This window comes from Rousettus aegyptiacus, unplaced genomic scaffold (assembly GCF_014176215.1).
Source record: "Rousettus aegyptiacus isolate mRouAeg1 unplaced genomic scaffold, mRouAeg1.p scaffold_m13_p_7, whole genome shotgun sequence".
Classification (NCBI taxonomy): Eukaryota; Metazoa; Chordata; class Mammalia; order Chiroptera; family Pteropodidae; genus Rousettus; species Rousettus aegyptiacus.
The window spans coordinates 25037635-25064663 of NW_023416310.1; the positions used below are offsets into that span (position 1 = coordinate 25037635).

The window sequence follows — 27029 nt, forward strand, 5'->3', positions numbered from 1 at the left end:
TCTGACTGAGCGTCACTGGTGCTCATTCCCTTTTTTGGAAACCTCTCCAGAAGCCACCCTGCCACTGCCTTCGCTCAGGTGCTTGGGCTGAATCACCTTCCCTTATTCAGAATTCACAAAATGACAAGGAAAAGAATTCCACTCTTTAGCAGGGCCCTCATGAAACTGCTGAAAAATTGAGGTTATATGATCAGGCTCTCTTCCATGAGAGTGACAGGCCCCCAGCTTCATCAACGAAATCTATTTTTATGTGGCCTGCTGTTTCCCAAACTTTGACATTTCCATTTAGAAGATGAATTAATTCTGAGCTGAGCCAAAAGTCCCCTCTCTCTTGGAAGAATGTTAGGACTCAGGCCTTCACAGGACCCTGGAGCAGTGAGACCAAACCCCATTCCCATGTGATGATGGGTCAGCCTTCCTTAGGGACAAGTAAGGAATCTGATATAAAAAAACAAAGGGTTGCAATGAAAAAGGCATTTTTCACTGTGGGTTTAGGTACTATCTGTGCTGCCCCAGAGCCCCATCTTCCTGGTCTCAATCTGAAAAGAGAGAACAAGGGCCTTGCCCACCAAAAGCATCTGATCCACAGGGAGGCATCCTGGTGAACTCATGGGCTCTGCCTGCCCCTGCTCTGTGAAGGCCCAGCACTCAAGGGGCATAAGAGAAAGAGATTGGCTGTGCTTGCATCAGGGTGCAGGGAAGGCTGTTTTCTCCAGATGACTGCCTAGGGCCTTCATCACAATAAACAATGTTTGCACTGGAAGCAATGAGCAGTGCGACAGATTGTTAGGAAAACTAGGAAAGCCTGCAGATGGCTCCATTAATAAAGCTGCCATTCACAGCTGCCACTACTGAAGTGGTTTCTATGGGGAACCCTCACACTAAAATAGAAGGAAGTTCTTTTAAATTACAGTAGTTAAGTACATTTTTTATTAAACATTATCAAATTTAAACACAGGGACTGTCTGGGAGAGCACTCAGGAAACCACGGACATGGCCATTTGTACTGCCAGAGCCATGGACAAAAGTGCGAGATGTTTCTCAGGTATGCCCTTGCCCTGGGGAACCTCGCTCCTCCCCATTCTGATTCAATGTTAGAGTCTGTTCTATGCCACTCATTCAGCAGCTCTAGGTACACACACTATTAAACATTGGAGGGCTGGCAGGGCAGCCTCCAGGGACACAACTCATATCTATGCCACCCTATGGAGCCAGCCCTGGCTTGATCTCTGGGAGTGACATGAGTCATCATCATCTTTTTTGAAAACCCTATCCCCTATCCTTTCTTCCTTTCATCCTCCCCTTTTTCCTTTCTTTTCCTTCCTCCTTTCCTATTTTCCTTACTTCTTTCCATCTTCCTTCCAAAGGATGGCAGAACATTGCACCCCAAAATATGCCACTTTGGGTATGGTATACTGGTTATTTTCAGCTGTAGGTACCCAAGAAACAGCAGATGCAGGGAGAGGCTTTCTCTGAACTTCCCCTATTTACTTTAAAACAGAGTCTCCAGAAGGAACTCAATTGTCACAAAGTCCCTCCCTGGAAGTTTCATCCACCAGGGAAGACTGACTCACCACAGGAGAGGAGACTAGAAGTCCACACTAATTCCAAACTTCGTCACAAACTGCCATACTTCCCATCGTCTAAGGGCCCAACTGTCTTTCCCTAAAACCACTTACTCTCTCCCTAAAAGGCCTCTCCTCTTTCCCCATGAAGATTTAAGCTTAAATGCTAAGCCACTTCGGGGGATTACTCACTTTCCCCTGGGTATCTCCCATATACACACGAGGTAAACATGTTAGCAAATATATTTTTCTGTTAATCTGTCTTTTATTACAGGAGTCTCAGCCAAGAATCCAAAAGACTGAAAATTCTTTTTCCTCTCCTACACTGCCATCTTCCTTCATTAAAGACTTTTAAGTATAACTACAGCAAAGTCCACAAATCTTAGTACATGTGTGCATACGCATACACACCCGCCACCGAGATGAAGGTATGGAACATCTCCAGTACTTGTGTCTGCCTTGTGAGCCCTCCTTCCATCAATACTCCCTGACAAGGGTAGCCTCTATTCTGACCTCTATCACTAAAGTTTAGTTTTGTCTGGTTTTGACTTTTATACAAATAGTTTCTTTTGCATCTCGGTTCTTTCACACATTATGTCTGTGTTCCTTCCGTTCCTATAACCCTCATGAGACACTTTTCTCCACTCACTCCTAAAATATTGGTATTTCTCCCATTCTACTTCTTCATTCTTACATACACTCCTTAACAGTGTGACAGACACCCATCAGTTCTACCACTAAGTCTCGAATTTATATCTATCCAGTCCAGGCCACAAGTGCCTTCTGGAACTCTGTCTGTGGCCAGAGGTCTCACGGGCAATCCATTTTCCCAGCAGAACATGCCCTTCCCTGTGTTCCCTTAGGCTTGTACCTCCATTCAAGCAGAAGTCAAGCTGAATCATCCCAAGCACTCCTGGAAACCTTTCATACCTTCACCTCCAAAGTCCAACTAATTGTCAAACTGTGTTCATTCTGCCTCTTAACCTCCCTGGGATTCATCCTTTCTCTCTAAGCCTACTGCCACTGCTCCCCAGGCCCTCATTACCTCTCAAGTGAACTCTAACAACTCTTAACTGTTGGAATGCCTTGAGCCTTCTCCCTCCCAGTATGTTCTCCATATTGGTAGGAGTTCAAAAAAACAAAAGAACACTGGATTCTGCCCCCACCCCTGACACGCACCCCCCCCCCTCCCCCTTACCACTTACCTACTAGAGTCTAAGCTCTCTTTGGCCCAGCCCCGGCCTCATGAGCTAGCCTAAGCCTCCCTTTCTAGTCGGAGTCCTGCCATTCCTCTCTTCCCCTATCCTCTCACACACATTCAAGGTTCTCTCACACATCAGTGCATGCTCTTCCCTCAGGTCAAGTATCCTTCCACACTGTATTTTCATGGAAACTACTTCCACATGTGATACGTACTCAATTTAAACAGTGCCCCCTCTGAGAAAGTCCCCTCACTCCTCCCCTCACCTTCATGAGCCCTAGCCCTGCCTCTGGACTATTCTGCACTTTGGTTGCACTCATCATTCTGTGAGCTCTGGAAGCCAGGGACAGTGTCATCTTTCTAGGGTTCTACTGCCCAGCACAGAATCTGGCACACAGCGATTACAGAATGAATGGTTTGTGCCGTTAGGGTTACTGATGGTGAATACGGGGCAAGTCCCCACAGTCTGATAGGGAGACAGGGTGCTTATCCTCAGGTAATCCCAAATCTGTTCATGGAAAAGCCCTATGGGAAAGGACAACAGGGAACCTGATGGGCCAAAAGAGAAGAAAGCAAAACTTGTAGGAGGCCAAGATATACAAGTAAGGGTCTAACCAGCACCTCTGACCTTTGTCCGAACCTGGAGCCGAAGAAAGCAAATCTCTTTTCCCGATCTCCTGAGTTCTGGGGGCCTGGGATGGTCCACCTTGAGGAATCCTGAATTGGCTTAGAAATTCTTTCTGGGTTTTAAAACATCAATCCACAATCACTCAGGAAAATAGAAAACATATGATGGATGACAAGGTACTGGTAACTGCTGTAAATAGGGACATATAGCTTTACCCTACCGTTTTCCTCTACCTCTCCTGTGTGGCTACTAGATTGGCCCAGGTGAGGACTCTGATCCATCATTTGGCAGGAGCAAGGCCACTCACTCCCAGGGCATAAGGCTCAATGACAGCTAGGTCACAGTATCACAAAGGGCAACACACTCCCCTCCCGATCACACAGTCTTCCTGGGAAGACCATGACTTCCCTCAGCTTCCCAGGACCTCCCCCGAGGCCTGCCCAAGCTGGCCTGGGTTGGGTGGGTGACCTTAACTATTCCTTAATCTCCCACACCAACAGGACACATTTTTGCAAATCATAGCCTCAACCCAACCTCCAAGAGTGACTTACCCAAGCCCTCCTGCTGCATCTGTGGCTTATTCCCTCCGGCACGATTCTTTCTGAAGCTCAATGAACAGGACCCAGCTAAAGGAGGGATGGGTAGACACATACGGTTATAAATCAATTTTCCAAACGACTTTCTTCCAGAGGACATAACTCCAGGAGAAAAGGGAACTGACATCAAGTATAAAACAAGGCTCTTCTGTGTGACTCTAATTAGACTGACAACTAACTGTTGGTTGGTTCATGAAAAGTTGGTTCATGAAAGCTTACTGTAACTCATGTTTTGGCGATGCCAAACACAATACAGACTTAGCCAGAAACTCAAATCTACCCTTCATTCTCTTTAATTATTTGGTCAGAATAATTTCCTGAGAGCGGGTTTAGTCCCTGGATAGCTTTAATTAAACGCCACTGAACTCTGAAGTTGACATCAGCTCATAGCTGCAACTCAATTTTCAAATTAATCTGCTGTCTAACATGGAGGTTTTGTGGCCTAAACAGGGGAGCTCTGGCGGAGAGGAAGATGGACTTGGAGCCTGACAGTTTTAACCAATTCTAGAACATCTTCCATCTTACCCCACCCTCTCCAGTGGCAAGGCACTTCCATAACCTGTGCCAGGCCTCCCCAAGAAAAGGGACCTGGGCTGAGCTGAGCAACCAAGCTGCCTCCTTCCTTGGCTTTCCCACAGCCCTGGGCTCAGGCTCTATTCTCTCAACAACTTTAGCATAAGCCTGGCACAGCCAGACCCCGAAATGAGCCCTGCCCAGCACCTCCGCTTTACTCTTGCCCACTTGCCTTCTTCCCACTTCTCTCTCTCGGATGCTGAAATGTGTGAAGAGCCCTGGTGCAGCCTTTCTGCCTGGCTAGGCGCCCTCAGGAAACACCCCTATGTCTGAGCCGACTTCTGGCACTTCACCCAGGTCCCAGGTCCCAGCCTCGCTTCCTCTCTGCCTTTGAAAACCAAGGTCCATGACTTTGTCAGTTGTACTTTGTAGCCATACCAAGGCCTTTCTGCAATGAGTTTCTGCTTCTAAAACTTTTTCCCTGCTGACTGGGAGGCTACCCCATCATTTCTTACAGCCTGGGCAGGTTCAGCCAACTTCCTCAGAATGTGGTATTGAGAGCTGGCAGAGTCCCATCTAGCTAGTATATGTTGGGCAGAGTGAAAGGCCTGTATTTTGGCCCTGAGGTACAGACATGTAACCATGACAAAGCTCCATGTCATGGACAAGGTCAGGGCAAGAAAAGGCATGATGTCCCAGGGGAGCTGTGTCAGCACTCGAGGAAAAATATATTATCTAAAAAATGCTTTTCCCAGCCACTCTGCTTGCTCATTTCCATCAGTTCCATAAAACAGCTTCTTTAAAAATCAGGTCTCACAGACTCCAGATCCTAAGCAAGCAGTATCTAGTCTCAATTTATCCACCACAACACATCTGCAGCAGCAAAGCACCCTGTGCACCCTGGAGCCACACCAAGGCCAGGATTCCTGATTCAAGCTTATGCAAGAGAAGGCTGCTAATGGTAGAGGAGACTGCAAATGATCCGTTCACTCCACTATCGCCTTAGGAGGTGGTTGAGCCACCCGTCTATTCAGGTAATAAGAGAAAGGGTCAGCTGATGCTGCCCACCGCCAAGGTGTGACACGTTTCCCAGAACGGAAGCCTCAGCCAGGCTCCTCTATCCACACCCAGCCAAGGGCAGCCTATCTTAAAGTAATCAAACCCCACCAGTCCCAAGGAGTTCCCCAACTGAGACAGGTAGGTGAGGGGTAATAGCAGAATTCCTCCATAACAAAAAAGTTTCTTGGCCAAATTGTTTACCAACCCTGAGAGATGAGACACCCTGAAAAGGACCTAGAAATAATTTTTAAAGTAATTTTTAAAAATAATACCTAATTTTGAAATAATCAGAGTGCTTACTTACAAAAGCAAAGCTATCTGATTTATCTCTAGGTCCCTGCACATTAAGTAAATATATGGAAGAAACAGGATTAGTGGAACTCCTTGATGACCATGGGTCAGAAGAGGCCCTGGATGACCAAGGATGACAACCGAAGAACTTGATTAGCGGAGCAATAAAGACAGGACCCCACTTCTCAACCAACCCTACATGGGCAGCCTTTGGTGCTAGATTAGAGTGAGCCAACCCATGATATTTGCAGTCAAATGTCAAATAAATATATTAAATCACTGGGCCCAAATAGTATCAGAAGTTCTAAGCAATCAATCATTATTGCTCCTGGTGTATCCTCTAGCCTTTGAAGATCCATGGTCCAAAGAACCGGGCAGGCTGCCCAGAGGCACACTCAAAAAGGGGAGAAAAAGTATATAAATCAAAGAAAGCCAGCCAGTGTTACAAAAGTCACTCCCCACCTCATCCTGCCACTGAGAGGTGCACACCAGAGTCATACTGGATGAGGGACGAGGACGGAGAAGGAAAGCTAGTCAAACCCTGAAAGGGAATCTGGCTGACACAGGAAAAAAAAAAAAAAAAAGGTGTAAGTGGATACTTCTTTGAGATGAAAGAAGTGTAAAGTAGCCATTTTCAACTTTTCCTGTTCTTGTGCATCCTAAAATAATTTTGAAAATTTGTGTGTACCCTTTTGCAGATACAAGTTTAACATCTAAAACTTTTCACTGTTAAAACAGTAGTTTCTGGTATATTGTAAATAATGGCTTAAACTGTCAAGTCGCTCTTTTAAATGTATCCAGTAGAATAGAAATGCTATCGCAACTGGACATGTAACTTCATCAAGCTAAAACTATTTAGTCAGAAATTTCTTCTTGAACTTGTATTTCCATTCCACCTAGAATTTACTCCCAAAACTTTACCCTAATGTAGCATATTATTAGGCCTGAAAATCTCTTATTGATCAGACTTATAATTCTCTATAACGTATTACAATTTAAATTTGGTTAAATCGCCTGTGACCATAAGGCTAACAGTGTTAAAACACATTTTATTCTAGATTGCATTATAATTAGTACATACCTGAACAAAACAACAAAATATAAATATTGATAACTATAAAAAATGAGCAAAATTTTATTAAAAATGCATGCCAATTAGAGGGGGCTGGTTCATGTTTCCATGGATGATCCTCCTGACAAAGACACTTTCAACACTAATTCCATTCCTATTTTTTATTTTTACAGATATTAAGCACTAAGAAACCTTGTTCTCAGAAACAGATGTGAACGCAAGTTTTTAAATAGCAATGTCTCTTAATTCTATGAACCCAAGTTATACACTAAAAGTCATGTCAATTATCAATTATTCTTAATGACCAACTGAAAACACAATTGTTTCTTCCTTCGATTTTGTTAAAAGCAAAGACTCAGAAAACTTTTAACTTGCTAAAAGATGTATTACCCAGTCATTAGAGTCACATTCTCAACATTGCTAGTATTTGGAATTATCCCCATGGCACCTCAGAGATGGTTTTTATACTCCAGGGCAACATGCCATGGTCTGATTAGAATGGGTGAGGAGAAAAAGATTATAGGGCCCTTGAGCCAGATTGTGTTATCAGGCTGCTCAATTTAGCTAATGTAATGGAAGCTGAGGAACTAAAAAGTGATTCCCTTAAAACTATCCTTGGCTGGGTACCCCATGGAATCTTCCTACCCCCAGGGGCATGTGAGCCTAGATCAATATTGTAAAGACTAACCAACTGACCTGGAGGAGGTGAAAAGAGTGAATGGCCCTCTGTTAACAGCCTCTCATCCAAACAGCACTGACAAGGAGAATAGTCCTCATCTGAGCAAACTCGACAAACCTGACAAGGGTGCAAAGTAACATGCCTGGGTGGAATGAACCTTTGAGAATACAGCAAAAGACTGAGTCACCAGTTCAGACCCAGGGACAGATTAGCCTGAGATGTTTCTCTGCATGCCTCCACAGCCTGGCACCAAACAGCTAACTGACCCGGTGGGGGACCCCTGACCCAAAAGGTGGCCAATGATATTCTCTCTCCTGGAATCTTGGGCTGGTTTCCAGTAGCTGGACCACCATTTCCTACTTTGTGCAACAATAAAGAGAAAGCTGGTCCACAGAAACAGAGAATCAAACAGACACACAGCCATGAGTGACAGAAAGAACCACCACCTTGGTCCCAGAGGTCGTCCTTGTAAGGAAGGACCAGCTGCACTTGGGTTCTGGAAAATCCCCCTTTCTGTATGGGATGGTTTTAAGAGCTTCTGGGATCTGCAATCAAAAGAGGTTTGGCTCAGACAAGAGTCAGTAGAGACTGTTCCTGAAGAAATCAACCTGATGGAACAATGACATTTATGGCATTATCAAAAAATACCTGTACATAAGTGGGCAAAGTACACGAATAGCTGTACAAAGTACAAAAAAGAAATAGAACTTACCTATAAAATTTAAAATATTTTAAAAATTAAAAATAAAAAGATTAAAAAAAATAAGAATAAATTTTAAATAAAAAATAGTCAACATCACTAATTATAATAGAAAGGCAATTTAAACCAAAGAAATTTTATCACTTACCAGACTGGCAAAGATGAAAAAGTTTGATAATGCATTCTGATGGCAAAGGGGAGGAAGAACAGGCACCCTCATCACAGCTAGATAGGAATGTAAATCAGCACCATCTTTTTCAATGAGGAATAGCTATTGAAATTGGAAACACACGTTTCCTTTGCCTTATAATTCTCACTTCTAGAAATTAGTCCACAAATACACTTAATATATAAAATGACATGAAAAGATTATACAATCAAATGTTTGTAAAAGCAAAAAATTTAAAACTAAATACCCATCAAAAGGAGACTAAACTATGGATTCATACAATGCAGAAAAATGAGGCGAAGAACAATTTCCAAATTATGAGTAGTAGGAATGCACAGTACCATTTTGGCAAAAATAAAGCAGGTGGAGAAGGAAAATACACGTACATGTACATGAATAGAACACACCTGAAAGTAAACAAGAGGAAAGTGGGATGGAGAAAGCGCAAGATAAGCATGGAGAAAGCATCTTGTGTGTCAGAAAGTGAATAATGCTCAAAGACTAGCGGGGGCATGTTAACAGGACACAAGACAATTTGAGCTGAATTGAGCACCAGAATGAATAACAACAGAGATCGTTATTACATTGAATGAGAAAATTACACTGAAACTTTTTAAAGGGGGTGTACTCATCGTCACAGAAAAATGTCACCAATATAGTAGAAATGACAGAATAAAAAATTACTTTTTTATAATCACCTTAGTAATAAATGATTCAAAGAATCACCAATGAACATTAACACTGGGTATAAAGCTATTGAAGATAGAATATTCCCAGTCTCAACTATCACCCTACAGATTACTTACTAATTACAAGGGAGAAATCCAGCAAACAACATCTTAATTATCTAATTCAAACTGCCAGTAATGGGGCAAACTGGTATCAAATACCACCTGATATAATAAGGATACCATACATTAAGAATTCCTGACAAAAATATTTAACCTGAATTCAATTATGAAGAGACAATTAGACAAATCCAGTTAAAGGATATTCTGCAAAACACTGGCCTGAACTCTTCAAATAGGTCAATGACATGAAGGACATTGGGGACTGTTCTAAAAGGAGACTAAAGGGACATGACAAATAAATGCAATGTATGACCCTTGAGTGGATCCTGGAGCCAAAACAAAAACAAAAACCAACTGCTGGTGAGACTGTAAAATGATGCAGCTAATATAGAAATAGTCTGGTAGCTCCTCAAAAAGTTAAACAGAGTTACTCTATGACCCAGCAATTCCACTCCTAGATATATACCCAAGAAAAATGAAAACAAAAACTTGTATAATCGATGTTCACAGCAGTGTTATTCATAATAGCCAAAAAGTAGAAATAACCCAAATGTCCATCAACTGATGACTGGATAAACAAAATGTGGTATATATGCATATGACATACTATTCAGCCATAAACAGGAAATATATACATACTACATGGGCGAACATCCTGATATGTACTACAATATGGATGAACCATTACACTGAGAGAAGCCAGTTACAAAAGATTGCATATTGTATATTTATATGAAATGTCCTGAAAAAACAAATCTATAGAAAATAGATTAGTAGTTCTCTAGGGAGAACGGAAGTGACTGTTAGTAGGGCCTAAGGTTTCCTCTTAGGATAATGAAAATGTTTTAAAATTGATTTGTGATGGTTGTACAACCCTAAATATAATAAAAAAAACTCTGAAATGTATACTTTAAATGGGTGAATTGTATGGTATGTGAATCATTACCCCAATAAAGCTATTATTTTTAAAAACACAACTACAAAGGACAAATTATAGAGATACTTGGTGAAAATTAAAGAGACTATATATTAAATACTAGTATTGTTACCAGTTAAATTGGGTCTGACAACTGTATTATATCCTTATTCTTAGGAGATACTGGCTAAAGTATTTATGACCGAAGGAATAATTTCATAGCTTAATCTTAAATGATTCAGCAAAAACCAAACGTGTGTATATACATTGTTGTGTGTCTATGTTTGTGAGAAAGCAAGAAAAAGATGGCAATATATTGACAACTGGTAATCTAAGCGAAGGATGTACAGGTGTGTATTGTATGATTCTGACTATGGTTCTGTAGTCTGAAATTTTTCAAAGTAAAAACTTGGGGGAAATACCTAAGAATAAAGTTTAGACTTGCTTAGACAAATAAGGGCTTCCTAGCCTGTGAGAATGATATTGTTTTCAAATACCATATTTTATCCTCATTAAGAGGTCACTGTTCTTTGCTATGGCAAGATATAGACCACTGCTTCTTAAATAATGAAATTTCACCTTTTTAAGGTGGAATTAACATAGGGTACATGAAGTCTACCAACTGTGACAGCACAGGAAATTAATGTCTAAATGAACTGTGTGTTATGGGCACATTTCACTAAGGGGCAAGCAGGTTTCATATAAGGAACCATATGGTAATCATCAATATGCCATCAGCCTTCTATTACTTGACTTTGAGGAAGAGTTTTGTAAAGATTATCTGGTGTCCAATTAAAAAGAAAGAAATTACACTCAGATTTAAGATATCTCTGGTATTCTGAAATTATTTTGAAAGATCACTTAAAAAAACTTCAAACTTGAGATTTTTCATTCATGTATTTATTCCACAATCAAAATAAATCATAATTTAAAAGCCATAACATTTTTAAAAGGTAAAGGAGACTGTGCATTAATAAAACAGACATCGGTCTAAAGTACAACACTAAACAGTTGTTCTGTTCCCATGGTGGAATAAATACATAACAATTACACATAAAATTTCACTAAAAATCTGAGATGAGGCAATTAATTCTTTGGAACAAACTGCCCAATAAATAGAGGCATGCTGCAAATTTTCTATTAACAATTTACTGCAAGATGGAAAAATCCCCAAAGTAACTACTAACTCAAACCCTTCATTTCATGCTCCTGGCCTTGGCTTTTGTCTTCCTTACTCAGTCACATCCAAATCCAGAAAAGCTTCTGTACCCCATGCTCAAAAATACAACTGTAAGTCCCCAATGACCTCAGCACAGACTGCCATTAATGAGCCTGTACGCAACCTTCATCCGAAACCTCCAGGGAAATCAAGAGGCCCAACTGGAAGAACAGCAATATTTCCATGAATACTAGTTTTAACTGTCAAAAGAGCTCAGACAGGCCATGTGCAGTTCAAAAACAAACCAAAATATTCCCTTAATATCTATTTTTTTTCTTGTAAAATGTTAAGTAGGTCGTTCAAGTAAAAAAAAAAATTTTTTTACAGAAACAATGAAAAGTAAAAATTCAAAGGGTTTATGCCAAAAAGTAAACCAGTCCTTTGCAGCCTAACTCATTTGTTTCTGGGCTGTGAAGCCATGTAGAGGGCGATCAGGCAGTAGATGGTCCCTCCCACCGTCAGCGCCATGGTGGTCCGGTAAAGCATTTGGTCAGGCAGGCCTCGTTTCAGGTGGATGGGCACACCATCGGATTTCTTGAAAGAATTATCAAGGACACAGTTGATGAGAAAAAGATTTACAATTTAGGCTAATAAAGAACAAATGTCTCTGTATCTAATCCATCAACACACTGCAATGGAAAAAGCCCTAATCCATTAAAATGCTAACTGAAATACTGCTATATTTTCTTCTAAATGTAACTAAAGCTTAAGTCCAAAGTTATTCTCCAAAATGCAGCCTTAGGAACATGCATGCAACAAATTTAAAATTCCTAAGGAATTTATCACATTTTTAACTAGGAAAAAAGCACTGGCGAATTTCTTCAAAACATAAAGGTAATCAGCAGCTAAACATAGAACTGTAGGCACAAGAAATGCTCTATATTTAGTTCTACAATCAGTCTGACTTCCTGATCATTAGTGGATGAAGTCTGAGCACACTGGGTCAGTTAATAGGTTCAAATGCATTTTGTATTCAACTGCTTTCTCTCCATTAAACTGTTAAACGCCTATTTAATAAGCCTCCGTAAAATATTTAATCCATTATTTTGCAGTCTCCAAAATCCCTCCCCACTGCAAGGCAAGACCCCAGATACCCACTCAAGTCTTATATATCAGATAAAAAGGAATTAAATTGATCAAAAGTTACCAAGTCGGTCCTGAATCTAGACTGTTTTTGAGGAGGGAGACGCCATCTTCCAGCATCAGTAGTAACAGATACTACCACTCCCACAGAACCTGAGACATAGCTGGGTCAATGGCCTCTCAATTATCTGTCTGTACATTAACATCAACATTTTAAAATCCAATTCTGTCTTCTGTTGATCATCAAACCCAAGAAAGTCTCCTCCACTTGTAACAACAGCTCAGTGAATTTTAATATCACGCAAGCAAAGAACAATTAAAAGAAAACTCATTGCCAAAAGTCACTGCATGTGTCACAAAGCCAAATATATATTGGATTATTCACAATATTATATATCATACATGCTATTGCTTCCTCCATCCAATGGATGATCAACATTTTTATATGCAATTTGAAAACCTGCATACCCTCAAAAAATGATGAGGAAATTACCTACACAAAATTCTACTAGTTTAGGGCTCAAACTAAAATCCAGAAAACTCTATTTAAGTACAAGAGAGAAGGTGAATAGTAAACTAGATTAAGATTTGGTTTCATAGAGTTTTTTAAATAATAAAAATAATAAAACCTATTATTTCACAGGCTTCTCTGTTCTAGAGTCTTCTCTCACCTGGAAAAACTTCTGCAGCTCTGGAACTTTGTTTTTCCCAGCATAATCATATGCACTATAATCGGAAGTCAGTTTAGTTGGTGTGGCAAATATGATAGGCGGTGCTTCTTTGGAAACTACAGGCTTTAATCCCTGTGGGAAAAAAAGGAAAATATCAGGTTGAAAGTATGTCCGGACATCTGAACAAGACTTTCAAGGAGCAGGCTGTCTAGAAATAGCTGAGACAGTCATTCAACCACATGAGAAATCTCTCCAACTCTGCATTATAAGGCCTTTAATTTTTTTAAGTTTAAGGTTTAAAGTCCTTAAACTTCCAACAAAACCACCTAGTCCACTTTCACAAGGCAAACCCTGTCAAGAACTCCCTGCCATTAAGATGGGGGAGGGAGAAAGGAGCAAACAACAACAAAGGCCCAATCTGAACTTGTAGAAATAACTATTTTGCCTATCTTGTTACCAAAACAGTAAAACATTTATGATCTGTATGATCTTTGGGGTAGATTTCAAAAGAAATCTGGCTGTTCTTTTTCTCCTCTTGGTGAGCTGATGTACTAACATGGAATCTCTAACCCCAGAGAGGACTTCAGAAACATTTCAGACATACAGTAATGAAATATCTCACTCCGGAAGAGCCAGAAATGGTTAAGAGACTGCCTTTTAAGAACCAGAAAAGAAAAAAAAAAAAAAAAAACAAAAAAAAAACAGAGTAACAGAACTTTTTATTATTAATAAACTTTAAAAAAATGCTTTAAGTTGATAAAAATAAAAAAGATGAGAAACTCAGTGTTTTCATCTATGACATGAATATAATAATAGTATCTACTGCTGAAAGGACTGCATATGAGATAATACGTGCCTAAAGTAGCATCTGGCACACACAGGTATTCAATAAATATAAACTGAATGAGATTAAGGGGTTAAGAAAGGTTTACTAATGGCAGCTCCCTTAGCCACATGGATAAAGGACAAACACAGGCTTAAAAGAGAAAACCTAAAAGGGAAGAAAAAGAAATACTGATACATGCTACAACACAGATGAACCTTAAAAACATTACACTGAGTAAAAGAAGCCAGTCACAAAAAAGCACATAATATATTATCTCATTCATATGACAGTCCAAAATAGGGAAATCTTCAGAGACAAAGTAAATTAGTGGTTACTCAGGGCTGGAGTGATGGGGGGGCAGGGGGTGAGCTGAAGGGTATAGGTTTCTTTCTGAAGTGATAAAAATGCTCTAAAATTAACATGGTGATGGTTGCACATTACCTGTGAATACACTAAAAACCATTTAATTATACACTTTAAATGAATGAACATATGGTATGTGAATTATATATCAATAAAGTTGTTATTAACAAAAAGAACCTAAGGGGAACTCTATAAGAACCTACAGTAGTAGACACATAGATGGTTCTCCAAAATAACCTGCAGATTAAAATAAGGAACTTAGAGTTCCAAATCAATAAAATCATATACTTTTATATTAAATTCTAGGAAAAATAAGTTAAAGTTAGAAAGTAGCATTCAAGTCCAGCCTCTTCCATTTTACAGATGAAAAAGAATATCCTTTGTCCAAATTAATAGTTATCAGACCCTTTGGTTTCTGATCTCTTCAAAAGAAATTTAAGTTTACCTGCTGCTTACAAGAGACTCATTTCTGATCAAAAGACACACACAGACTGAAAGTAAAGAAATGGAAAAAGATATTTCATGAAAATGGAAATGAAAAAAAATCTGGGGTAGCAATACTTATATTAGACAAAATAGACTTTAAAACAAAGGCTATAACAAGAGACAAAGTAGGACCCAGTATTCCCACTTCTGGGTATTTATCTGAAGAAACCCAAACTACTACTTTGAAAGGACATGTGCATCCAAGTGTTCATTGCAGCATTATTTACAATAGCTAAGATATGGAGGCAACTTGGGTGTCCATCAATGGGTAAATGCATAAAGAAGAGGTGGTACACATATACAATGGAATATTACACAGCCATAACTATAAACAAATAGAAGAATAAAATCTTCTCATCTGCAACACAGATGGACCTAGAGGGTATTATGCTGAGTGGAGAAAGTCAGATAAAGAAAAATACTGTATGATTTCACTTACATGTGAAATCTAAGGAACAAAACTAACAACACAAACTAATAGATACAGAGAACAAACTGATGGTTGCAACATGGGAGGAAGGTTGGTAGGGTGGGTAAAAAAGAGGAGGGATTAAAAAATGCAAATTGGTAGTTATAAAATTGTCATGGGGATGTAATGTATAGCATAAGAAATACAGCCAATATTGTAATAACTATGTATGGTGTGAAATGGGTACTAGATTTATTGAGGCCATCACTTTCTAAGTTATATAAATGTCTAATCACTAGGTTGTACACCTAAAGCTAATATATCATATAAACTATAATTGAAAAATTAAAAATATTTAAAACTTAAAATTAAAAAAATAAAAAGACTGATCATAAAGCTACAGTATTCAATATGTAGCGTTGGCATACAGAAAAAAAAAGTCATTGGAACAGAATAAAGAGTCCATAAGTAGATCTATATATATATGGTCAACTAACTTTTTAAAGTGTATGAGGGCAATTTAGTAGGAAAAATGTAGTCTTCAATAAATGATGCTCAAACAAAAAAATGTTTTAATTCATAGCACGAATCATATACGAAAATTAACTCAAAATAAATTCTATATGCAAATGTGAAGCCTAAAATTGTAAAACTTCTAGATGAAAACAAAAGAAAATTTGTGTGCTTGGATTAGGCAACAACTCCTTAGTTATAATGCCAAAAACATAATCCATAAAAGAAAACATTAATAAGTGGCATTTCATTGAATTCAGAACTTCTGCACTTGAAAAACACTGTTAAGATAATAGAAAGGCAAGACAAAGACCAGGAGAAAAGATTCACAACTCACATATCTGAAAAAAGGCTTGTATCCAGAACATATGAAGAACTCTCAAAAGTCGATAATAAGACAACTAAATTAAAAAAATAAGCAAAAGATTTGGTCAGACAAATGAAAGTATACAGATGGCAAATATGAACATGAAAAGACATTCAACATCAGTAGTCTATGAAAATGCAAATTAGAACAAGATACCACTTCGTACGTATTAGATTTGCTAAAAATTTATTAAATGACTTCACCAAGTACTGACAAGGATATCAAGCAGTTGAAGTTTTCATACACTATGGGTAGGAAAGGAAATGGTATAATCTCTTCTGAAAATTGGAGTTTCTTAGAAAAATTAAATATGTACCTTACTATAACCCAGCCATTGTACTCTCAGATGTTTACTCAAGAGAACTCAAAGTTTAAGTCCACACAAAGACTTGTATATGAATGTCCACAGCAGTTTTATTTGTAATAGCCAAAAACTGGAAGCAAGCCAAATGTTCATCAAGTACATGGATAAATCATGTCTACATATCAAAATGCTATTCACAAACAAAAAGGAATAGTGTCAATACATGCAACAACATAGATGTGTCTCCAAATAATCTCAAAATTGAAAACTAATCTGTAGTGACAGGAAGGAGATCAGTGGAATGGTACATGAGGGGAGTGTGAAAGAGATCATCAAGGAACAGAAGAACACTTTGGAAGTAAAGGATATTTTCATTATCTTGATTTTGGTGATAGTTTCACAGGTATTTATATATAGCAAGACATCAAACTGTACAATATAAATGCTGTTTATTATGTCAACTGTACTTCAAAAAAAACAGCTAAAACACTCTTAGGGCACATTACAGAAGTGATGAAAAACCACCCAGTCCCAGGCTTAGTAGCCTGCAGATGTGTCAGATGCAGGATTTCAATTCAGGTGTAGAGTGGCCCACCTGGACTGACCATGGCCAAAAAAAAAAAAAAAAAAAAAATCAAATTTACCTATAACTGATAAAACCTATTCTAAAAATCAAATATTGAAACCTCAATGTTACTCCCACTAGGAAGGCATTAGGATCAACAAGGCAACAAAAAAGTATTAAACTTGGCTTCTATTTCTTCGGACACAGTCCCATAAATGGTACTGAATCACTAATTTCTGTACTGCATTTACACATTAACATATTACTGAGTTCTTACGCTATACTGAAAATACACAATGAATAAGACAGATAAAATCTCTGCTAATATGGATACTGTTATGAAATAACAGCAGCTAATATCTGAGCCCTTGTTATGTGCCCAGCATCATGTTAAGTATTTCATATATCATCTTATTTAATCTTGACAGCAGCCGTAGGAAAATGTGACTAGTCTCTTCTTAGAAAGGAGTAAACTGGATGGGTCAGAAAGGGTAACATGTCTGAGATCACATAGCAAAAAGAGCCAAGTGTTGAAACTCAAGCCTCTCTATAAGACCAAAGCCCTGGCTTTTAAGTATTTACTAGCTGTCTCAGCCACTGCCCCTCAACTACTGCTTAAAAACAACAAAACACTTAAAGAGAAAGTTTAGTCTGTAAGCTGTTAGCCTACATTTGATATATAACACATTATTCAGAGACTCAGAAGGAGTCTGATATGGGAAGAGGGGGCCCTAATAAAGGACCTCTCTTTGACCTGGAGAATTTTAGACACCTTATCTGCAATTTGCATTTTCTCCAAAATGCTTCCTACCAAGCATCTCCAAAGACAGTTTGAAATTAAATTCATGTTTTGACAGGACTAACATGAAAGCATTTTTAGAAGGGATTATACTTAATTGCTTTGTTTGTTCACCCAATAAGTGATTCAAAACTACAGCAAAGTTTCTGAACAATAACTTAAGAAAATAGGAGTATCAACCATCTTAATAGTTTTCAATAATTTCATATTTCCATTTATATTGTAAAAGTTCAGAATATAGAATTTTAAAGTTGCCTATCATCCCATTAGTTTATCTCATAAATTATAAATTGTATACTCTCCTCCAATATTTTCTCATAGGCATATTTAACATCTTTATAGTTATAATGTAAAATCCCACATTCTGCTTTTTTTCACTTATAAGCGTTTTTTTTTTTTTAAGATTTTACACAATCTTCATTACAAAATCTACTCTTCAAATCAACCTTATAAATGAGGTATTATGAGCCCATGTTACAGATGACTGAACCAAAGTTTGGAGATTCCAAAAGATGGGATTCAAACCCACGCTTTTTTTATATACCATACTATCAACAATTCAGCTGTCTTGGCCCCACAGGTAAAAGGAATGAATATGATCGGAAGGTACTTCACCTATCCCTCATTAAACCTCCTAACAAATTAAGAGCAGTCAATGTTTCCAATGATTCAAGGCAGCTGGATGGGAGTAGCACTAAGGCATAGACTTGACCAGGAAGCTGTATTTACAGGAAGGGACCTAGAGCAAATCCCTTCATCTACTCCTCTTCCAGCTGCCACCCTTGCTGTCCTGCAGTTTACTCTGAATGCAGCAATCAGCGATTATGTTAAAACAAAGGATGTCACTACTCAGCTCTAATCTGAGCAAAACACAAAGTTCCTACAATGACTTTCAGGGCCCTATGAGATGTACCCCTCAACCCCTCTCCCACCTCATCCCCTTTCTCTGCCCCAGGCCTCTGGACTGGCTTTAAACCTCCCAAGCACCAGGCATGTTTCCCTTGCCTATAATGCTCTGCTCCAGGTATCCATGTGGCTTGAACTCTCACCTCCTTCAAATCTTTACCCATGTCACCTTCTCAGTGAGACAGACTGTCCCCTAGCCACCCTTTTTAAAACTGCATGTCCTCCCCCCTTACCCTAACAACCTATCCCCTTTCGTGCTTTTTCTCCACAGCACTTATCACCATCAATATACTATCTTCTACTTTGTTTACTGTGCCTCCCCCTACTGCAATGGAAGCTCCATGAGGGCAGGATTTGGGCATGCTCTGTTCACTGCTCCTCTTTCCCAAGACTTAAAAAAGCAAGTGGCACAAAGAGTGTGTAAGTATTTATTGAATATATAAATAAGCTAAGGAAGTCTAGTTTCATCTGAATATTTCAGAACCAAAGTCATGTAATTCAGCACTTGAAGGCAGAGCCTCCCACGCCTCCCACATCTCCCACAGCAATGAAAAAACTGAAAGTTGTTCTTAAAATAAGTGGACTGTAGGCTAAATAGAAATCACAGGTTTTGCTTATTAATATTGAATCTCTCAGCTGTTTACACAATCACTACCTCTATAATTGACTAAGGGCCATTCGACTGTAATCACGTTCAGTAGCTGAGTTCTTTCTAGTCTGTTTTAGTTGATCCAACGTTTTTTTAAAAAAAAGTAAACATGATGCTTTTTCCTCATCAAAGTTGACTGGTCCAAAGTTTTCCTCTTCTCCTACCTTTTAGGTTTGGGGAGGAAGAAGGAAGGTGGAGAAATAAGTTATGTGAAAAGTTTTTAATTTTTAAATGACAGAAACCTATGAACTCTTTCACCCTGATTTAGGACTAGAAAGAAGTTTCAATCCACGGTGGCTCAAGCCCTTCATTTCTAACTGCCAGCTAGGTATCGCCACCTTCATCTTTCCCTGACACCTCGCACTTCGCACAGCTAAAATTCATTCACCTAATTTCTCACGAGCCTACTCAGGAGATCCCAGTTTTCTGTGGAAAGTACTACCAACCTCCCATCAACCAGTGACCTTGGAGTTCCTAAAATTTCCCTCATCAGCCACTGAGTCCTTATCTCGCAGACCTCTTGACTCTTTCTTTATTCCTACTCAGAAGACCCTGAACTATTTTACGTGTTACGAGAATCCCTGGCACTGGTCTCTCCCAGTCAGATTATCTTTTAAGGCATAGCTCTGGTCATGATACTTGCTCCTCTATCATAAATCTTTCATTAAACTAAAGGTAAGAAGCATATCCTTAATTCAACATCTGGACAAGACTCTACCATAACTCTACCATAAGCTACACTAAGTAGCTTCGTAAATTCCTACTCAATTCTCACAAAATTAAGTCCTATGATCCTAGGCCCTTTCATGATCTCCCTTCATGCACCACAGCCGAACTTATTCAATGATTCCCCTGCTGGTCTCCTCCTACTCTCACAGTCCCCTTTACCTAGAATATCATTCTACTAGCTTAAGCAGGAGAGGAATTACTGAGTCATATGGTAAAACTAAGTTTCACTTTTTAACAGACTGCCAAATTGTGTTGCAAAGTGGCTGCACCATTCTAGACTCCCATCAGCAGTGCAGTAGGGTTCTAATTTCTCCACATTCTCATCAACACTGTTGTCTGTCTTCTTGATTTTTGCAGGTGTAAACTAATATCTCATTGTGGTTTTGACTTGTATTTCCCTAATGATTAAAGATACTGAGTATCTTTTCACGTGTTTATTGGCCTCAATTTACTTGACACCGCATGTGAAAGTAAAGATAATGCTTTTCAATCAACCACTGAAAAATACCCTTCCCACAATTACTTGCCATCAAATTGATTTATAAATCTCTACCTATCCTATTGTTAAGAGAACTAGCTTTTCCACATTAGGTTCTTTGATGCATGTTAAGTTATTCAGTGGACTTTATATAACGCTGAAATTCATAAACATCCACATTTTCCAGTATGCTAATGTTTCCAAGAAAACTGAAGTACCTGAATTGGGGGATGCCTGCCACAATCAGTGTGAAATCTACAAATTATATAAAGCCTGCATGTTATCACTTAACATAACAAGAAGTCCTTAGTAACTATGAAGTTCAAATTCTCAAGAGAAACAATTCAAGAGGTGCTAGAAATCTGAAAGCCCTATCTGTTCCAAATGCAACTCAGGGTAATCTCTGCTGAGTGCCAATTTAATTTCAATATGTTAGTCTTAGTCTAAAACTTCACTTTTTCCTTACTAGGTAATAGAACCTAAATTATGATAAACTCTACTAAAAGAACACCTACAACCACTAAAAGAAAAACCGATTGTTAAATATCCATACAATAAAAGGAACTACTACGTAACACATATGTAACATGCACTTTCAAAAATATCGAGAAAACTAAGCCTTACATAAGGGTACTGTATGGTTCCATTTACATGAAATCCAAAAATAGGCAAATCTATTTATAGTGATAAAAGTCAAAACAGGGAGGTGGACAGGTATTGACAGCAGGAGTAAGAAGGGACCTTCCTAGGGTTGATGAAATGTTCTATGATGTTAATAGGTGTATAGGTTACAAAGTATATGCATGTCAAAATTCATCAAACTGTAACATTTAAGATCCATGCACTGAAAAATACACTTTATAGTAGAAGCATATACGATAGAAATTTTCCTATAATCTTTAAAAAAAAAAAATCACTGTTGACAATTCCTTCTTTAGACCTCCTCACCAATTTGGTTTCAGTGACACCAATTCTGGATTGTTCTTCTGATATCAATTTTTCTCCTCCACTCACTTTCTTCCCTATATACTTCTGGGTAATCTTCCCACCACAGATTCTACTACCACCTATGGGCTGAAAATACTCAAATCTAGTATACTCCATATTCATAAACCCGGCTGCCACCAGACATATTACAAGCTCAACATTTATAAACTAGACCCTTAATCCCCAACTCCCTGCCCACCCCAAAACTTGTCTTTCTTGCCCTCCATTATCCTAGTTAATAGCACATCTAATCTTAGATTGAAATCATTCTTAACTATCCCTCCCCTTGGGCAAGTTGCCCTGTCCCACAGAAAAAGGACTTAACAATGGAGCACCTTTTACACATTACCTGAGCCTCTTACTATTACAGTCTGCGTATCTCATCAACCTTTCCCACATCACTACGAGGATGAGAAGTAAATAGGGTGATATCTCAGACACAGCTTCTGAAGAATAGCTACCACTTTATCCAGTACTAACCAACCGCCAAAGCCTGCTAGTCACTTGACACACAGCTCACTTAATCTGTACTACCGCTGCCCTGAGCTCACAATAAAGCAACTTGATCAAGGTCATAAAATTAAGCACCAACGCCAGATTAAATGTATGGGTCTCATCTCTACGACACAAGCTGGAAATTGAAACTCCAATTGGCAAAATGAGCGAAATCCGAACACTTTTCAGACAACTCAAATAATAGGCATCCGTGAACCATTTTACAGTTGCGAAAGTGTAAGTTCGTTGCATGTAACTGTTCAGACTCACCGGGGCATTTCAAGGAACCTGTTAATTCTCCCAGTTCTGATCATACGGCCTGTCCTCGCCCTTTGCCTTCCTTCAGTGCCGTCATACCAGCTCTGCAATCTCGCGCTTGAATGAGGCTACCTTTGGGCTGCGGCAGTGGGTAACAATAGGCATTGAGGAGACCGAAAGCCGGACCTCATTAAAAAGGACAAGACCTAATTTCAGACTCGGTTGGGTCACATTCTGGGCCCCGCCGACCCCACGAGCCACCCCATGACCCACAAGCAAGGAGCTCGGGGTCACCTTGACTCCTCCTGACTTCCAGGCCCAACTTCCACACCGAGGCAACCCCACTGGAGGAGCAACTAAAAAACTGGGAGACTCCATGGCCGCCATAAGTGGATGAAGAAAGGCGCCGGGAGGTGCGGGGCGAACTGAACCAAAACGCAGGCAAGAAGCCTCGCTGGCTCCGGAGCCGCGACTGCCTGGCGCAGAGGCTTGGTCCGCCACTACTGTCCGAGCCGGCGCGGCGCTACCCGTACCTGTGGCATATAAGCGTTGGAGGCCCATGCTCCTGCCAATTTCTGCGTGAAGCCACTAAATTTGTAGTACATGACGCCCTGTGCCCGGCTTCCCGCAGCCGCTGCCTGCGCGACCGCCCCACAGAAGGACCCTGCCTTCCCGGCGGTCGCCCCCAGGCTCAGCCCAAGGACCCTGCGCCAAGAGACGGGCTGCCCGAAGACCGCCTAATTTAAAATATGCCCTCTTAAGTCACATGAGAGAAGGAAAAGCCAGGCGCGCAGCGCCAGGAAATGAGAAATAGTCTTTAAGAGAGAGCGAAAAGCCACTGAAGTAGGGTCTTTAGAAACTACGAGGTTACCGCTTTGCCTATATTTGAATTAAGGCAGTGCCAAGACGCCCTAAGAAATGCGCAGGCGCCCAGCGCGCCAGGGCCGGAGGGATGTGCGGGGGTCAAGTAGGGCGGACTCTGGGAGGGCTCTGGGAGGGCGGGACCGGAGGAGTGGGAGCGGGAGGGCGGGGCCGGGAGCGGAAAGGCGGGGCGGGGTGACTAGTGTGGCACGTGGAGCCAGTGTTGCAGGGCTGCCTCCTGGTACCTCGGCTTGAAGGTTTCACTTCCTTTACAATATTTAACTTGCTCACAGTCTTATTTTTTTCCTCCCCTATCTACCTCCTCGTACTTAGTCGGATTAGGAGTATCGACCCATCGGCCGGGCTCCTCTGGCAACCTGGGAGTTGGGAGCAAATAAAATTTGAAAGCACCTGCTGACAGCTGTTTGGTAACAGGGCTGTTAAGGGTTTCACTCCAATGATATGAAGATATCCTGGGCTTTGTGTAGAAAAAATACACCTAAAACGTGAGGCACCGGACGTAAATTTTTCAGTTTTTCAAAACTATTTTTTATTCTTACCTAACTCATCCTTTTTCTGGCCTCTGCCCTTTGAGATAAATGAGGTGGGGAGGTGAGGACAGTGGACTAAAAACACTTGAAAAAATTGGACCTTGAGCCTGAAATGTTCAGGACTACCACTTTCAGTTCAAGTAGTATTCACTTCAGTTCAATTTAAAAATGTTTTTTGAGCCACTTCCTATCTACAGGCATAAAGCAACTTTCAGTTCAAGTAGTATTCACTTCAGTTCAATTTTAAAATGTTTTTTGAGCCACTTCCTATCTACAGGCATAAAGCAAGGCTTTTCTTAGCTTTATCATCTAACTAGAAGTTTTCACAGCATATTATAGGTTCATTTATAGTGCATTTATGAAAGTATGTGGCAAACTGATGGGTGATACTAACACTTTCCATAAATAAACTAATTTAATCTTGACAACAGTCCTATTAGATGCTATTATCATCTCCGTCTTACAGTCCAGGAAAATGAGGCCTAGGAAAGTTAAGTATCTTGCCCAGGTCATCTATCAGTGGCAGAGCTAGTCATCTGTCTCAAGAGTCTGTATTCTTAAGCACTACATTATAGATAAATAAATATAAATCCATTCTGAAAAGAGGAAGCTGAGTACACCAGAGCTGGGGCATACATGAGCATCCTAACTTTGTCAAGTGTAAGCCTAAGAGCCCCATGCGCATGTTCAGTGCTACCAGTGCTCTGCAGAGCAAAAGTTTCAGCTTCTTCATATGATCAGCCGATCTAAAGTCGCTGCTTTTACAAAATAACATTGTGATATAATGAAAAGAACATACAATTTGGCTTTGATCGCCATTTCTTCAAGGCTGAGTGATTCGTAACTGGTCATTTCCATTTTCTGAGCCTTGCCGTCTCTGCTATAAAATAGGAATCATCATTATATCACCCTCTCAACAGTTCAGTAGGTTATAAAGCTTACACAAATGTTATGTTGCCGATCTTACTTTGAATCATTTTACTTTTTCATAGTTCTTGGCTATATGTAAGAATCTCAGTTAACTTTTCTTGGTTACTCTAATTTAAATTAATTTATTGATTGATTAATTAATTAAATGCTGGAATCACTCAAATCAAGAAAGGCTAATGAGCTTGCTAACTCTTGGGAAGAAAAGTTCTTTCATAGAGTTTAAACTGAAAAAGAGAAATTAAATGATTTAGGACAGCTCCCTATCTCCATCTCACTGTCTTGTAGACATATTTTGGACGAAGAAAGTAGAGAATGTTACTCAACTTTTAGCAGCACTAAGGTGTACCAGCCTCTTGAAATATAAAGGTGCCTGTCAACACTGGTTATTTTCTTAAAGTTCCTGCCATCTGATTTTAGATCCTGCAAGACATAAATTAAGAATCCTGAAAATGTTACAACAGTCGGGCTGTTCAGTGGGAGATAAAATGTCAGTAGCAGAGTGTGGGTTGGGATGTCACATGGAGTGGCTGATCAGAGGAAGATTTTGTCTCATTTCCCAAATAAAACGCAGCACGCTCTGACAGCACTAAAGCATCCTATTCTCATCCTTATTTGCATATCCCACCCAACATCAAAGTATGATCTTCCTTTATATTATGATTCCTTCAGGTTGTTCTCTAGATCCAATTCTGAGGGGAGGTGACCACAATTCACAGTGTAGAGAAGCCTGTCAATTGCCATATGATTTGAGTGAGTTCAATGCCAGCCTGGCTCCAGCGAATGCAAAGCTGCCGCTTCTCCATTTACAAGGGCTGTGTGCTAAATGGCCTCTGGCAGGCCTCTCTGTGAAAGCACTTGGGAATGGATGGAAAACCAATATAAATTTTAAATTGGGTTGTACTGAGCATAGATAGGAACTGCCTCCTTGAGAAACAGTTCTTAATTTTTTTAATTCTCCAATTTTCTCAGAATTGACTTAAAAATTTGATGCTTGATGGGTCTGACAGAGTTAAAGTGTGTAGGCCCTGTAGTAGTTGAGATCATTGTGGGCTCCTCTTTCTGATTCCTTCAATCCTTCCTTGTCCTTAGAAGGGCCCATATATCACCTAGCTTTGGTGCCACAAGTTGGGAGCAGAAATATGAGTGAGAGCTAATTTACCATGCAGCAGGCATCTCCAAAAAGCCCTCCTTCCCCCCTCTTTACTGTTTCTTTGCTGCCAAATCTGCAAACTGAAGAATTTTTCCAACCTAGGGAAACACATTTGTGCATGTGGATTCTGCCCATTCTAAGGTAGTTTCTCTGATGGAAAACAGACTATAATAGTGTCATGTTACAGTGCAGTGTTACCTTTTCTATTGTGGTTTGAGTCTACCCTCTCTTTGGCAAAAAGGAACATGAGGGAAAACATTTTCCCCAACATTTAAAACTGCTGGTAATATCCCCCAAGAAAAGCACCCCCAATAAAATATCTTAAAATAAAATGGAGAGCTACACCCGCTTTATGATGCTCAGAACAATGACACCTGTCGTGCAATTATTTGGCAATTTTCATGTGGCAGAATTAGAAATCTCAGCTGTCGTTTCTTAGTCTTTTTGTCAAACAAAGCCGTATCTGGTGTGGTAATTTTAAGTTTGTCTTTGAACCTGCAATCTAGATTCTATCAATATTATTAAAAAACAATTAAACCTTTGTTACAATATGATATTTTCCCAGCTAAGGAGCTGAGGATCTGAATGGTGCTTTTCTCAGCCAAAGAAGGGGAAATGGCAGCTGGGACTGCAGTTTCTGGGACAGCTTTATTGCAGTATGAGATGAACATATTGACATCAACTCCCTCCTCTGACCTTCTCATTGTTGAATGTCAACATGGTGTGTGAAGCTGGCTCACTTTTGCTGCCTGCTTTCTGTTATGTGCAAGTCAAAAGCACATCCACAGAGATTATGGATTTAACTCAATTTTGACACATCACATTTCGTTTCACTGGTTGAGAAAGGCTGAGGTATGACTCATAATTTATTTTAAATCGTTTCAAACACACTTAATTATGCTTAGAAAAAAAGTTGAGATCCAGAACAAGAGTCATGCAATTTTACATTAACATCATCTATAAAAATATAGTATATGCAATGTCGTTCTATACATAGAATAAAAAGATTAGCAGTGGCCTTCCCTAGTTTAGGGTCGTCAGAAGGCGATTCTTCATTACTGGAGATTCTCACTCTCTACATCACATGTCTGCAGTATTGGAATAGTGTACAATGAGCATGTGTGACTTTTTAATCCATATACTAACACGAATAATACAAAATCCCCAAAAGGCATAAAAATTAGAATTCTAAAAGTGTTTCCACATTCTTATACCCCAAATTACCAATTAATTTAGAATATTCTTTAATC

The 27029-nt window shown here is 39.6% G+C and overlaps 1 protein-coding gene and 1 long non-coding RNA gene across 5 annotated transcripts in view; both read right to left on the minus strand.

Annotated features, from left to right (window-relative positions):
* The window catches only part of LOC107509595, a 35079-nt gene extending 26720 nt beyond the window's left edge, over positions 1-8359 (minus strand). For 2 of the 4 annotated variants that reach the window (XR_004952084.1, XR_004952086.1), the window contains exon 1: positions 3946-8359. This is a non-coding gene — a long non-coding RNA (uncharacterized LOC107509595). The remainder of the gene's footprint in view (positions 1-3945) is intronic. The other 2 variants (XR_004952085.1, XR_004952083.1) reach the window with 2 other exon arrangements.
* A 2703-nt stretch (positions 8360-11062) lies between these two features.
* LOC107509593 (cytochrome c oxidase subunit 7A-related protein, mitochondrial) lies at positions 11063-22977 on the minus strand. The gene is made up of 3 exons (XM_016142246.2): positions 22821-22977; positions 13154-13285; positions 11063-11933 (listed from the first exon to the last, which is right to left on the minus strand). The coding sequence occupies exons 1-3, from the start codon at positions 22890-22892 to the stop codon at positions 11793-11795; spliced, it is 345 nt and encodes a 114-aa protein (XP_015997732.2). The 5' UTR covers positions 22893-22977; the 3' UTR covers positions 11063-11792.
* Between the last annotated feature and the right edge of the window lie 4052 nt (positions 22978-27029).

What these genes read in the sequence shown, in the direction of transcription:
- LOC107509593 (XM_016142246.2), bottom strand. Translation starts at nt 22,892, where the DNA reads ATGTACTACAAATTTAGTGGCTTCACGCAGAAATTGGCAGGAGCATGG. An exon ending in CCAACGCTTATATGCCACAG is followed by an intron (nt 13,286 to 22,820) that starts GTACGGGTAGCG and finishes TTTTTCCCACAG; the next exon opens with GGATTAAAGCCTGTAGTTTC. An exon ending in AGCTGCAGAAGTTTTTCCAG is followed by an intron (nt 11,934 to 13,153) that starts GTGAGAGAAGAC and finishes AATTCTTTCAAG; the next exon opens with AAATCCGATGGTGTGCCCAT.